We start from the raw sequence: 15,657 nt of genomic DNA, 5'->3' as shown, positions 1-15,657 counted from the left end.
ATCGGATGGATCGTATGCTTGTTTGCTACCATATTACTATAAAAAAAAAATGTTTCTTTGGTGGAAATGTTTGATTTTGCTGGTAAAACACTCTTTCTGAAGAAAATGATCATCTTCTGGGACGATAAATTTAAATTTATCAATACATACATACAAGAATACAAGATTTCTGATCTGGTATACAAGAATCATCAATTAAATCTGCAATCTTTTAAATTTCTCGACAGCGCTATTCTTTAAAGACATCCCAATCTGGTTGACAAACGAGCTTAGTGAGATAGCGGAAAGGAAATACATTTTTAAAAATCCAAGGGAAGAAGAAAAATTCTGAATAAGGACCATTATCATTAAAGCAATGATAACAATAAATCAAATTAATGAAACGGTTGTCGTAAATGGGTGCGTTAATAATTTTTATTCGCAACACTGTTATAATTAGCTACGCCTGTCGCAGGGGAACACCATAAATTTTTATACTTATGTGTTTATATGTTTTGGCTTTTATTTGCCATTTTGCGAGCAGACAGGCTTTCAACAAATGATACCATAACAATTCTTGTTAATTTATTATCGCCGTTAAAAAATATGATGGATATGTGTTTAAATATGTACCTGTATTATGTTCAGATGTCATACTAACGTGCGGTATTGTATTTTATTGTGATATCAAAATATCTCTTTCCATACTTACTTATTCTACATTCTATTTTCAAAAGAATTGTAAGAATACTGTCGAGAGCAGTTTTAATTTTTGCCAAAGAAGCAAATTCGATTTTTCCTTTGTCAGGTGAGTATCCGGCTGCAATGCAACGAGGTGGACAGGCATTCGCACCTACTTCTCCAACTCACTGCCTAGTCCTGGCTGCGTCACTCTTCATAACGCTTTCTTGACATCTACCAAGAATTGCATCTATGTAAATATGAGAATTTTATAGTTCACAGCTACTTATAATAGCACTTGTGATTAACTGATGAACAGAATTGCCATTGAATATTAAATGCAACACAAGTGTCATTGTAAGAAGTTGAAACTAATTACTCGCTATTTTATAGTGTGGGTTGTGTTATGTAAAATATAAATTTAATAAATCCCTGAGCAGGTAGCTGGAATGCTTATTTCGTATAGACTTGTATATAGTGTACTATAACGCAATTACGCATTTAATATTGTATATTTAGTTTTGTGAAAATATTAACTTTTAATTGGTCACTATTAAGTTTCCTAGCTCCAAATTATGAGTCCTCATTAAAGTCTGTGAAAATGTATAGCTAGAAAAAATAATATTAAATTTAATAAAAAAAATAAATAAATCAATTCGATATATTTCTTACGGAATTTAAATTTGCTTTGGCAGAAACATCGGCTCATACTCCTCTTGTTATAATAGAAAATGTATTAGAAAACAAGAAAGAGGAAAGTTATATAAACATTGAAAGAAACAAAGATGTACACAGGAATGTATAAACAGCTGACAATACTACGTTAAAACACAAATGTTTAGAAAATACAAGGACTGTATATATTTTAATTACGAGTAAAGATATACGAATCACTCTATCTAGCTATATCGTACTGTAATAAAAATGTAAATTGTAAGTAAGTATTAGTAGTATTAATAATTTTGTAAATACTGTATTTAGAGGACTTTTACAGGTTTCTAAGAAACCCGAAGAGGATAGACTCTTATTCAGTGATAACATCTATATAGATTGTTCGATAAAATAGTTTGTGGACAAAACCAAGCAAGGCTTACAAATGACTTTAATGACACAAACTGAAAATTGCAGTATTGTTAATGACTTTGATGTGAAAAACGCATGGAAACCTGTTAATAAATTCCTCTTTGTAATTAAAATATTACTAAATACAGACTAGATCATCTATATAAGCATAAAATTAGGAATGGATGATATAAATTTTACAGACTAGTTAGAAAAGAATCTGATTTGAAATTACACGTTGTTTGTATTTAAATGTTCTTCCTGATGCATGAACTTTCCAATATTAGGTAAATGAAGAGTTTATAATCCTAATATTTCGGTTGTATTTATTCTTTAATATTTTTAATTTAATAATAATATAAATAATAGTCATTTATTAATTTTATACGTTAATTTTTATATTTATAAATGAATTAATTATATTAGTTAATTGTAAAGCTAGAGGTCCCCCGTCCCAGTTTTATCGCAAGAAATCTCATCTACGTAATGAGATTGAATATATTATTGAAGTGCTTTCAAGACAGATGCTGTCGTTAAAAAATGAAAATAAATATATATACCGTTTGTTTATTATTTATTGTAAATAACACAAGCTGTCCGACATTTCTTTACAATCATATAACTCGGTGTATAATAACTACGAAACTAAAAACTATTTCACTGAAGTGTTTTACTTGAATTAGGGTATTAAAGTGACAGATCTCGATTAATATAACCAGTTATTATTATGTCAAAAGTTTATTATTGTATACAAGTAACAATAGTATTAAAACTTGTTGTATGTATTATGATACCTGATGATGCGATACGTCGCGCAATATAAATTACATGTGTAATAAACATTATAAAGAAACAATAAAGTTTTAAAAAAGAATTGCCTTTCTTTTACACGAAACTTTGCATCATTTAAAATAAGAATGAAGATAAATGAACGGGAAACAGAAGAAGTTACACGAAAATAACGACTTATTTTATTTCATGATGTTTTAAAATAGTTATTCTTTTCTCGTATAACTATTTTAAAACAAAATGCAGTGATAATAAAATACAAATATTAGCTTTAAATTGATAATTGTTAATTGAAACTCAATGAATTGGATTTATTTTTAGTGAGCTACCAATTATTGGGTACTTATGAAAGTATTAAGCGTCGAATTGTGCAATATTCCATTAAAAACTATTTAATCTTTATCAGGTACAATTAGAACTCTAACAAAATCAATTACAAAAACTACAATAAGTATTGTTAGAAATAAAATAGTATTTTTTATTTTAATATTTGTTGTCTTTAGATGTGTTAACTGTTAGATGAAGTACATACAAACGTAGTATTTAAGATGAAGAAAAATTTTGCATCCGTCGCCTTGATCTTAGATTGAGTTCTTACAATATAATCATTATCAACAGTTTCGCTCATAGGGTAGCCTCACGTACTTAAACATTATTTTTTATTTTTCGTACAAGCCAGTAAAGGTAGATAGACTCACTGGGTCTGTTTATTAAACGCATTATGGCAACATAATCACATCGTGAAAAGCGCATGTAAATTTCACCTACTTGCGTAATCGGTTAAAATTGTAATCTTTAATTTTTACTGATTGAGAATTATTTATTATTAATATTCAGACGAAATTTCATCATTTTGTATCATACTTTATAATAGGATCGTAAATTCTCAACTTAGAATAGACGATGCTGACCTGGATGGCCATGAGCCAACAACAAGGTGAGTGGGTTTTGCTTCGATTAAATTTTTTCTTCATTGGTCGTATATGATAGTTTGTTTTACTTTCATGTCGTCTCTATAATCATTTTAATTCGTGAGATATTATACAAAAACACTAATATATATTTTATTATACGAAATAAATATATTACTATTATATATATATATATATATATATAACGTGATATATATATATATATATATATATATATATATATATATATATATATATATATATATATATATATATATATATATATATATATATATATATATATATATATATATATATAAATTTCTAACTTTCCATTTTCGTAAGATATCATGAGCACTCAAATAAGTGTTAACCGGATGATAGATCACGTTTATAAAAAGATATTTATAGTATTAAAAGTAGAAACGTAAACAAAATTTTAACGAGCAAATAATGTATTATAGATTCATTCTGCTTTCGAGAAAACTTTTTGTTTACACATAAAAGCACCTAACAGAAAAAAAAAATGTTGGAAGAAAGTGGAAAACAAGAACGAAGGGAAGGGCCGAGGCGCGCCTTATGAATATCTAATCGGGCTGGAGCGAGATGAAAGATGTGTTTCCTAATTCGTAAAGACTTATTTACATGCTACATCGGGTATTTCGTTGGAGGGAAATATTAAATGTTCTCTCTCAACAATTGATAAAACTATTTACACATAATATTATGAATTGAGTTTTTTTTTTTTATATAAAATAATAACACCTAAAAATAAAACTTTATATAAAAATCAATCAAGGGGAGGCCTATGTCCAGCAGTGGACGGATAATGGCTGAAATGATGATGATGATAGTGATCAATATTAGATATATCGACGACAGTACGTACATTTTTATTAATATACGAGAACATATTTATTTAAATATATGTATGTATATCATTACTATCATTCGTTTGTTCACTATTGACTACCAAAGGTAAGACACCCTGACTCTCTTGCAATACATCGATTGCTAGTATTTTCAGCAATATGACTTTAACTAGCAAGTAAATTGCATGTAAGTACAATGAATTGTGAAAATCATAGAAGTAATCCAGATATTTCGAAGTAATCAATTACATTTTGTGCGATGCGTGAACCAATATTTAGACAGACAGACAACATTTCTATAAAATATTGTTTTGACATTTATTAGTCTTATTATGACCTATATTATTTTTTTATTAAATATCTTCCATATACAGATATCGTCTAAATACAATTTTATTATATCAGGTATATTTATTCGCCGTATAGTCTCGGTATAAAATGGGCCAGCCCTTCCTTTCCCATAGGTGTCGTAAGAGGCGACTAAATGCACTTAATGATCGAGGGATGGGCAGCAATATCCCTCTTAAAACATTACTAAAGCCTAACTGCTGTTGCCAACCCGCCTGCCAAACGTGGCACTACTGGCAAAACCTTCCAATTGTTCTATGTTAAGCAGTAGATAGTTAACGGTCGATATGATGATATATATAATTAAATTAATAAAAATGAGATTTATAATTCAAAAATTATTTTTATAACCAAAATATTATCGGTATATTTCTGTAAGCCTTTGAAGTTTGTATAAGCATCATTTCGCTTCGCTAAATCTAAAGATGTTCAGTGAGATCGAGAAGTTCCATGGACAGCTGTTATATGATCGTTAAAATCTCATATTAATTTGATTTACGACCCAGAAACGAGACTTATACAGTAGGGGTATTATATTCTAAATTTATTATAGTATCTAGTAATATCTGGAATGGAACTTTTTAGAGATTACTTACGTTAAAGTCTGAAATTAGTCTAAAATTTTTAATGTAAGATTTTATAATATAAACGAATATTAATTTAATACCACAGGCTGATACTGGAATACAGTTTAAGTGATATTATAATTTTTAAATGGGTGATAATGAAATAGTAACCCCGCCTGCACTAACGGTATAAGCTGGCGGGGCACCAATGACAGATGATAGGAGAGAATGAAAAGATAGGTCAGTTAGTCCATCGTGAAGAATTCCACGAGAAGTAACCACGATGGTTTCCAGAGAGAACCACATGGAGGTCTACCTGATTAGTAACATTACTAGCAATGAGGCTGTTTGACCCCATCGCTAACAATCTCTTTTCCCCGAAGTAATTATAAATTATTTTTGCATTGCACTATCTGTGAATATAACATTATATAAGGAGTCAAGATGATCGTTGAGTTGTCAGGATATCAAAATGTAACAAACAATGCCACATTCACATTGTTAAGTTAAAATTGGTTAAGTAGTTTTTGAGTTTATCTATTACTAACAAACAATCAAATCATTCCTCTTTATAATATTAGTATATATGGATTTAAAATAGCATAAGAATAGTAGAATTAGAAACACCATTATTTTTTCTTTCTTTTCTTCTCTAAGTAAAACTGAACATTTATTTTCAAAGGATTTATGAGCTGAAAAATCTTAAATATAAGTTAATAGTCAGTCTTAAATAAATGTTTAGCACCTTAACGGCTTAAACAATCTTTATGAAATTTGATAGACACATACTATATGGAGAAAGATTTAGACTACTTTTTGTCCCGGTTACAAAACATATTCTGTTCACGTGAACAAAGTCGCGGGTAAAAGCTAGTAACGATATAATTAGGAGGAGTTGTTAATACCACACGACAATTCATACAAGAAATTTTAATACCCTACATTTGTACAAGCACGGAACTGGTCTAGGTACCAATACGTTTGCGTGTGGGCGTAATTGTTAGGCTATCAGCAACACGCGGGGTAACTGAGGCAATCGAGCAAACAAACCATTGTCTACTACAGTCTATTAAGACAGTTGTAATACACTACTGTTATCTAATATTAGATCAAACAGAAACAATGTTCAAACCTGTCACGATTCATATTGCAATTAATCAGAATTTGATCATTCTAATTTTATATTTAAATTATCACTCATTTAGTTATCGGAATGTATTGTTCTACATGAGATGAGTCAAATGAAGTTAAAAACTATAAAAAAATATAATGATATAAAAAATTAAAATATTTGTATCAAGAACATTTTTTTTATTATAATTTTAAAATGTAAATTAATATTGGCAGAATGCCGAATTTTTCCCTAGAGACTACACACAACAACGTTTTTCAAAAAGGCAGCGAATATATTTCATAAATGAAATGTAAGGTATTTTATATTAATCGTTTCAGCTATTAACTGTCCACTGTTGAACATAGGCCTCCTCCTATTGGGAAGTTTTGTCAGTAGTTACCACGCTTTGTGGGCGGGTTAGCAACCTTAGTTAGGTTGTGGGGATGTTTTAAGAGCGACGCTGCTGCCCATCTCCTGATTATTTAATTCCCTTAGGCTCCTCTTACGTCCCTTAATGGCCCATTTCATACAGCAATGCATTTAAAGGGAATCAAATTTGCAACTATTGAAAGACAAGATAGCGTATGAAACTGCTATACAATCAAGGACACCAATTATACACGAACGTCACAATCTAACGCACAAAGTTTCCTTATTGGGCATGTTTGCAACTAGTACGTAGGGTATTTTATCATTATTGGATCTGATATTTTCGGCACGCACGAATAACACAGGCACCGAAATTACTGAGTGGCACACGATAGGGGGCGCGAAACGCGTCCATCAAACGGCGGGGTGGTATTTAATCAACCCGTAACATCTGGGGATGCTATTTTTACTTTAGAACGAATTGAGTGTATATTTTATCGAAGATTCGCATTAACACAAGGTGGTATCTTTCACGAATGTATCGTGAAACTACATTAAAGTTCGTGTCTAAGCTTTCAATTAATGGGCCTAAAACACAATACAAAATGACGATTTTCATGTTCGTTGAGTAGCGCGACGAAATTTATACAACTTTTATATATTACGAGTATTTTTTTTTTTGTAGTTTTTTTTTATTTTTTCTTATGATTATTTTTTATTATATTAGTTAAACAATGTATTAACTTTATTTTTATGTATTTTGTATGCAAAAATCTTATTTTATTTATGAGAAAATTTGAATATTTAAAAATTGTTTTCAGCAATAAAACCACCTTACCGTACTTATACAACTGTATTATTACATTTATTGTCTTGCTTTATCTCTATATTGTACAATGCATATAAAGTATACTCATTGTTTACCGAATTGTTTCGGCAAGAACTGACAAAAGGTTAGGTTCAAATAAAATCAATTTACTTAGATATGTATTTGATTTAAAATAAAAAAATATATAACATAGTCTAATTTAAAGAATAATTACCAAATTTAATAACGATTTTATTCAAACTATATTAGTTTATTAATAAACGATGACCTCATACTTCTACGTCTTAGCGTTTTTTAATAAACGACTTTTAAAATAAGAAAGAAATTAATACATCATAATGAAAAAAAAAAAAAATTAAAAACGCTATCTTTAAGATAAAAATACAATTTCAGAATCAAAATGTTTTTCGATCCTTTTTGCAGATAAATGTGACAGGCCTCTTAAGAGTGATTTGTATTACAGATCATCTAGTTTAATACCTACCACGATTCCTCTAATCGTACGTATAAAAACGAATACATTTTGCACCGCAATTTACATAAAATATGAATTCCCTGCCAAAAAATAAATCATTAAAAAAGAATATAGCTACTATCACTTGGAACAATATAAGGAATCTAACAATTCTAAATACATCCAAATCGGTTCAAGCAGTTAGAAGTTATGGTGGAATACCGAGACTCGCGTATACAAATGAGTCCTGAAAATATATCAGACTTTTTGTGCAGTATTGTAACAAAAAGCATTTGTAACAAGTTGTATACATATCGTATGTAACAAAACGTGATGTTTGCTTGTACAGATATCACAACAACCATTACTAACAAAAATTCATGTCGCAAATACAATATTATGGCACAATAGATCTCACTTTTTGCTGCTTTTCAATAGACGATGGTTATCACTTGTGCAAGGCAGTTCTTCTATTATAATAAAGATCGTGTCCCACAAAGAAACCGACTTCAATTGTGACAGAACCTAAAAATATATAAATTTTGATCTAAAAACTAAACTACTTAACCGATTTTGGAAAAAAATCTACGGAATAAATCTGCAAATATATCCTTTCAGATGAAAAAAGAATTTTTCAAATCGGTTTAGAACTGACGGAGTTATTAGTTAGCAAACATAAGAAAATACAACCGAATAGAAAGCCTTCTTTTTGATTTTAGTCAAAATATTGTGAGACATAATATAAATTATATTATTATATCTTATTATTATACCAAGTCTGTTAGTTTAAGTGTCTATGGAAGCACCTATTCAACAACTTATCTATAAAATGCTATATAATCAATTTCCTATCAAAAGTTAACTGTAGCTATATTAGAAGTCTTTATTTCTATAATAATTATAGTAACTTGGCAAATACACGGCACTATGCTAACATTTTAACAGAAATAAAACTACTCTTATTTCTTCATTAATTTTTTTAAATATATCAACTGTCCACTGCCGAACATAGGCCTTCTCCACAAGGGGAATTTTACCAGTAGTTACCGTGCTTGGCAAGCGAGTTGGCAACCGCAGTCAGGACTTTAGTTATCTTTAAAGAGAAACGTAACTAACAATTAGTTAAAAACAATCTCCTTTTTATGGTTAGTCCAAAAAATTTTGGTAATATTTTCAATTTATAAAAGCACCTCTAGACCAAACATAGTGTCAATCGCTGTGATTTATCGTATTTCCATTTCAACAAACGTTAATCCTGTGTTCAATACAAAGAGTAAGCAAATATAAGTCAGGCGATTTGTTCTTTCGGGTGCGAAGTGTAGACAGATATTGTTTTACGAGTGTAAGAATAATTTCATTTCCTAGATTTTCCTTGAATGCTAAGGAAAACATTTGGCAATTGTTACATGCCAACAAAGAAATAGCTACTACCACCTTTTACCCGAGATTTCGTTCACATTACCGATATATATTCACTGATCGAAGTAAATTAGCTTATCTCCTTATCCATCCTATTTAGAACGTGTATTCATAGTGATTGATTAAATATTAAAAGTTTACTAACAAACAAACTCACTTTCTCATTTAAAACATTAGTAAGAATTACTACCTACTCATTAAGAACGTTGCCTTCTAATAACAAAACGCTTAGGAGGGAAAGGGATTGTTAGTAATGGAAACTAAGAATCGCATTGCTAGCAAAATATACCCAACCAGGTCGACCTCCTTGCGGTTCTCCCTGGAAACTATCATAGTTAATTCCTCATGAATTCATCACGATGGGCTAACTGGCCTGTTTTCATTCTCATCGATCACCCTTCACTGCTGCTCCACCAGCTTAGCGTAGCGGTTAGCGCAGGCGGGGTTACCATTCCATTTTTATACATAAAAAAAATAACAAACTAACAGCCATAAAAATTAGTTATGCAGGTACTATTTACATGTAATCGTGTAAACAACGCAAAAGTTTAAAATTGCACTGCAGCCCGTCTCATTCTCTTACGAAACAGTAAGCGTAATGATAATATAATCAGAAGAATTCAACGTCGACTCTGCGAAGACGCAGTAAAAAAGTTTGCGTGCACGCTATTTTTTTGAAAGATTAATGCTGAGGCTTACTCCAAGATGACTTAAAAAGAGCCATTCCCTACAGTTTTCGTCATAAACATAATGCCTAACGCGAAAACTTTGCATTCGAGAGTGTTCAGTCGGTGCTCGCGTAAGGCAAGATCTGCCTTCCTACTATGAATTTGTTTCCGAAAGTTTCGGAGTAAAACGAAACAAAAATTTGAAGATATAATAACATAAGTATTACTGCCAGAATATTAAAATTTAGAATATTCAAATAAAAAGTGTAGTAAATAATAGTAGCATTAACGACTACAGCCATCAATCTCTATTTACGAGCTCGATTATGATACAAACAAATTTCAGTTTTATTGTAGATACAAATTTCGTTTGTACGACGAACGAAATTCAGAATTAGGTTTCGTGGTAGATCTACAAACAAGAGAACTAAGTCGAACTAAATTATTATACTCGTAGTACGTTCAAAGGTTCACGTGTTATGCGACCGTCATGAATTTCCTGTTGTTCAATAAAGTTTGAGGCGGTGTATTTTAACGAGGAAATATTTTGGTGCAGGCCAGTGACGTTATCGTTGCATGTATAGTATTATAAATCGGTCTAAATTTATTTATTATATAATTTATTGCCAGATAATCTAATGATTGTGATAAAACCAGTTTTATTTTAACACTTGCTGCTCGCTCTGGCTTTACACGAGTATACTAATAAAGTAACTTAGGCCAAATTTTCCTTTTAATATATACATACAATGTATGGAAATTTTTACCTTGAATTTTTCAGTTCTTGCTATTTTTCTTTTGTACAGATTGTATCCAAATTTTTTTAAATACACAAAAAAAAACAGCTAAATAAATACAGCCCTTCTAAAGTGATATACTTTCATACAACATTCATTTTATATATTAACAGTTGAACAGTGTAATTAATTATAATATAATATATGGTACAGTACATTTCTTATTATTTATTATAGCATTGATAAAGTTTTCAGGTCTTTAGCTAAATTACGTAGAAAGGAACCCAATTTAATGAATCAGTTTGTTAGACTGTATATTTGTTTATTATACCTCTATTATATCCACGTTAACGTTGTAATCATATTATGTAAGTTTAATTCAAAAGTGGGTATCCTAAAAGGCGACAAAGCGAGGGCGAGAGATGGACAGCAGCGCCTCTCTTAATGGACAGCCCACAAAATATCTCCATATATATATATATATATATACATATAGTTGCTTGATTTGAAAATATTTAAAAGAAAACTGTAACACATTATATACATTTCGTTTCATTAATTTACTTTAATGAAATAAAGCACATCGTTAGTTAGATCAATATTATTTTGCTCCAATTACTGAAAAAAAAAAAGTTGTTTAAACTTAGAATAACTCGTGTGTAAAAAAATAAGTATTTGTAACTAGTAATAATTACTGTATTTTTCAAGAATCATGGACTTTGAATATTAAAGTTTGCGTAAATAAAATCATAGGTAGAATATTTGTGATATAACAAAATCAATTATTCTTACATGTAAATGGATTCTTGGTAACGAAATTTGGGCAGCGGTTTTTCGGTCCGAGAATCCAATTTCACGATAGACGAACTCCAATATGCCGGCGAACTCGTTTAATTGTAACCTTAATAAATAATGAAACTTATAATTATATCCAAAGGAAACTTAGTCATATCAGAGTAACCACATCTATATAAATAAAAATTATTGCCGAGTAAGTGCATTTCTTCAGAACGGTTGCAATTATTTGGCAATTTTTTTTTTAGCTGTGGAAGAGTAATTAATAGAAGAAGGTTTTGTTGAAGGAAAATGTATGAATAATCGTACAGAAAAGTATTAAATTTAGGATAAAAAATCTCTATAAAAAAGTGAGTAAGAGAGTGAGAGGAAAGATTTAGTCTCATTTTCTTCATTCATATGCGACACATATCCATGCAAAGCCGAATGACTTTCTTAAAAAATTGTTTTACAAGTATATTTAGTTTCAATAAAAGAGCCCTTTCTTAAAAAAAATCTATTAATAAAAAAAAAATTTCACCCTCTATATTAGAGATCGCTGTATCTGTCCACTGCTGGATATAGGCTTTTCCCAATGCCTTCCAACATATATGATAATCCGCTTTTCGCACTGGAAGCCATAATTCACGGGTCCATTTCATTGTAGAGTATATGCCCATAAGTATATTAGTGATATGATTGCAATATAATCAATGGTTATTCAGTAACTTGCAAATTAGATTAATAGATGTATATACTTCTTATATATTTTTGTATTTATTTAAATTATACTTATTGAAATTAAAGTTTATTAACTTTATTTTGTTCCGTGTGATTCTGGCGTAGAGTAGGCCACCCTTTCTCTTTCCGTGGGTGTCGTAAGAGGCGGTTAAGGGAGGGCGAGGAATGAGCAGCAGTGTCCCTCTTTAAACATCTCAAAAGTCTAACTGCGATTGTCAATCCGCTTGCCAAGCGTGGCAACTACTGGCAAAACCCTCCAATGGGAAGGATAATATTTAGCAGTAAACAGTAAAAAGCTGATATAATGATGACGATTAACTATTTGTAAATATCATAATCATAAACACTTGTGCATGCACAAACACAGCTATGCAAAGTTGTGTTCCGGTTTGAAAAATGGGATATGAAAGTGAAAATATAGAGTATTAAGGCATAAGGTCAGGAAAGGTAACGCACGAGGACTATCGTGAGCACCATATTATGTTCTGTGATGTTCATAGTATAGTTCATGTTTATAAGTGACAGTTACCACTTTCCACCTGATGGTCAATTGGCTTGTTACATAAATTAAGTAAGTTCATAAAAAAAGAAATCTTATGCAGTTATTAAAAACAATCGTTACAAAATTGCGACACTTGTTAAATTAGTCGTGTGAAATGCAATTGTGCGCATACCCGCTGCCGCTTAAATGGCGGTACGGTAATGGCGCTAACCCAATTAGCTCTCTAGCTTGTAAAATAACCTACATCAAGTTAGTAGATTGACTTGTGCAGTGTACAGATTATAATACCTACTAGGCTGATGAATATAATGTAGTTTGTACTTTCGATTTATCCAGGCTTCGCGCGGGTAAAGATAAAGATAAATTTATTTACAAACGTGTGTGTAAAATAGGTACAAAAATATATATATATATATATATATATATATATATATATATATTCTTTATTGAATTAAAACATACAGTAACAACAATAAGTTAATAACAATGTTAGCAAAGGCGAATTTATCTCTAAATTTTCTTTTCTTTAAATTTTTTTCTTCCAGTCAACCTAACACAGTGGCATAGGAAGTAATGAGTGGTTAGTAGTAGTGCAAAACAGAAATTAAAATAAATATTTATGTTATTGTATAGATCTTTATATATTTATTATTGTTATATTATGTCTATATACTAAGTATATAGATCAATTGCCTATAAATAGTTGACTGTATCAATATTAGAAATCTTTAGTTCTATAGTAATTATAGTAACTTGGCAAATGCACAACACTGTACTAATATTTTCACCCTATATGCAACAGAAATAAAACTACCCTCCTTTCTTCATTATATTTTTTTTTAATATATCAGCAGTCAACTATCCACTGCTGAACATAGGCCTTCCTCATAAGAGGATTTTATCCAGGGATATGGTAGTGAATTTACAGGGTACAGAGGAATAACACCTGAGTCCTGAATCATGGTGTAATAAATCATGGGCGTAACAGTATACTCTGTTATGTTCACGGTACTATTCATGTCTATAGGCGATGGTTACCACTTTCCATCAGGTGGGCCGTCAGCTTGTTTGCCATTCTAAGTTGTATAAAAAAAAAACAAATGTTGTCAGTGTGCAGTGATTAATAATTCTACTATTGTATCCATATAAATAGCTTTCCCAACTCCATATAATTTGTATAAATTTTTTTAAACATTGAAATGGTTATAAAAAGCTATTTTGTATAATAGAAAATGCCATCGCTTACTTTTTTGTAGTCCTCATAAAGAGGAACAATTCTATTATATATTATTTTGACATATTTTAGTATTTTCGATAAAAACTTTCAGGCGACTTGATTTCTTTCAATATTTTGAACAATTATTGTCATATTTCAGTAAATTAGTTAATAATTTAATTTTTATATTATATATAGTTAATATATATATAATAGTAATCAGTTAATTTGTTGAAAACAAATTAATCCAAACTAATATTTAATCATACTGATAAATCCTCCACTTGAATTACTCTGTCTATTTACAAAAACCGCATTTAAATCCGTCGTGTAGTTTAAAAGATGTAAGCGTAGACGGCGGGAAGCCACTTTATTTTATACTAGGTATGTAGATATTTTAAAATGATGTCATTTATTTTATCGTTTTCTAATTTTCAAGCTCTTCCATTCGATACACGTATTGCCGGCAGCCATTTTGAAAATATCATAATATTAAGTTTTGCATTATTATATTGTAACTAGAATTGAACTATTCAATACTTAATTAAACACTTGTTTGAACTCTTCTAAAATATATTATACAAACTACTTACTGGGTTTGTATTTCAAGGCATTTCGTCAGACACAACGCCTTCGCCTCACAAGCTTTACAAGTAGCATTTGTACATTACAAAGCAGTCAGTGATTGCTTTCCAAATGAAGCAAGCAATTTAACCCCCCTATTGCTCTTAAACATCTCTAAAACCTGACCCGCCTGTCAAGAATGGCAACTACTGGCAAAACCTTTTAAGGAGGAGGCTTGTGTCCAACAGTGGAGGGATAATGGCTGAAATGTTAACGATGATGATTGCTCTTAAATGCCAATATAGAAAAAAATTCGCAAATAATCGAATTTGAAATTTGATATTTTTTCTCAGGGATAATTAAATATTTTACTCCAAAAAAAAAATTACAATAGTGACAATATATGGAATCTCCTGTATAATGCTATTAAATGCAAAAATAATCATTGTCCTCATAGATTTTGAGGTGGCAAAAATATCGTACACATTGAGGAATATAGTGATTTTTCTCTGTTCTAGAATTCTATAAGAAATTTAGCTTCTTAGGTATAACCGATCTGAAAGAGATACAATGGAATGAATATAAATATTGGGCCCTAAGCCTTAACGGCGTATCTAAATGCCTACATGCTCAAGGTGGAAGACTCCAGTTCAATATAATGACCCCCATCGACTACGAACCTATTTCCTTATACCCACGAGCGGCATTTCCCCAAATTGGTCCGCGTGACTTGCTATACTAGGCGCCGTGTTAGCGCTGAGGTGTAGCGGGAGTGAATGAATAAATAAAAACATAGAAATTATGGTTATGTAGTCACTTTGTAACCAGCTTAATTTCTGAAATATATAAAATGTATATTATAAAAATAGGTTTTAACGTCGATGTACCGCACCTTAACTGTAAAATAGATACTATGTCGTGAAAACTCATAAACTGCGATAGCATAACACAATCACGAATTGTGATAACATAATTTAAGATTATATTTCACAAAAAAGACCGACTTCAATTGTGGCAAAACTAGTTATTTGATTTCGAAGTTAAAGTACTGAACCGATTTTG

General features: G+C 30.4%; 1 protein-coding gene across 4 annotated transcripts in view; it reads left to right on the top strand.

Annotated features, from left to right (window-relative positions):
• The window catches only part of LOC113523354 (tyrosine-protein phosphatase Lar-like), a 270,586-nt gene extending 267,990 nt beyond the window's left edge, over positions 1-2,596 (top strand). For 2 of the 4 annotated variants that reach the window (XM_031907615.2, XM_052895613.1), the window contains exon 8: positions 761-2,596. In XM_031907615.2, coding sequence (XP_031763475.1) covers positions 761-891 — 131 coding nt within the window. In that variant the 3' untranslated portion in view covers positions 892-2,596. The remainder of the gene's footprint in view (positions 1-760) is intronic. The other 2 variants (XM_052895615.1, XM_052895614.1) reach the window with 2 other exon arrangements.
• The last annotated feature ends 13,061 nt before the right edge of the window (positions 2,597-15,657 follow it).

Source organism: Galleria mellonella, unplaced genomic scaffold, assembly GCF_026898425.1.
Source record: "Galleria mellonella isolate WM207_F2 unplaced genomic scaffold, CSIRO_AGI_GalMel_v1 utg300, whole genome shotgun sequence".
Taxonomy (NCBI): Eukaryota; Metazoa; Arthropoda; class Insecta; order Lepidoptera; family Pyralidae; genus Galleria; species Galleria mellonella.
The sequence above is the reverse complement of the archived record's forward strand: the minus strand, read 5'-3'. Positions and strand labels throughout refer to the sequence as shown.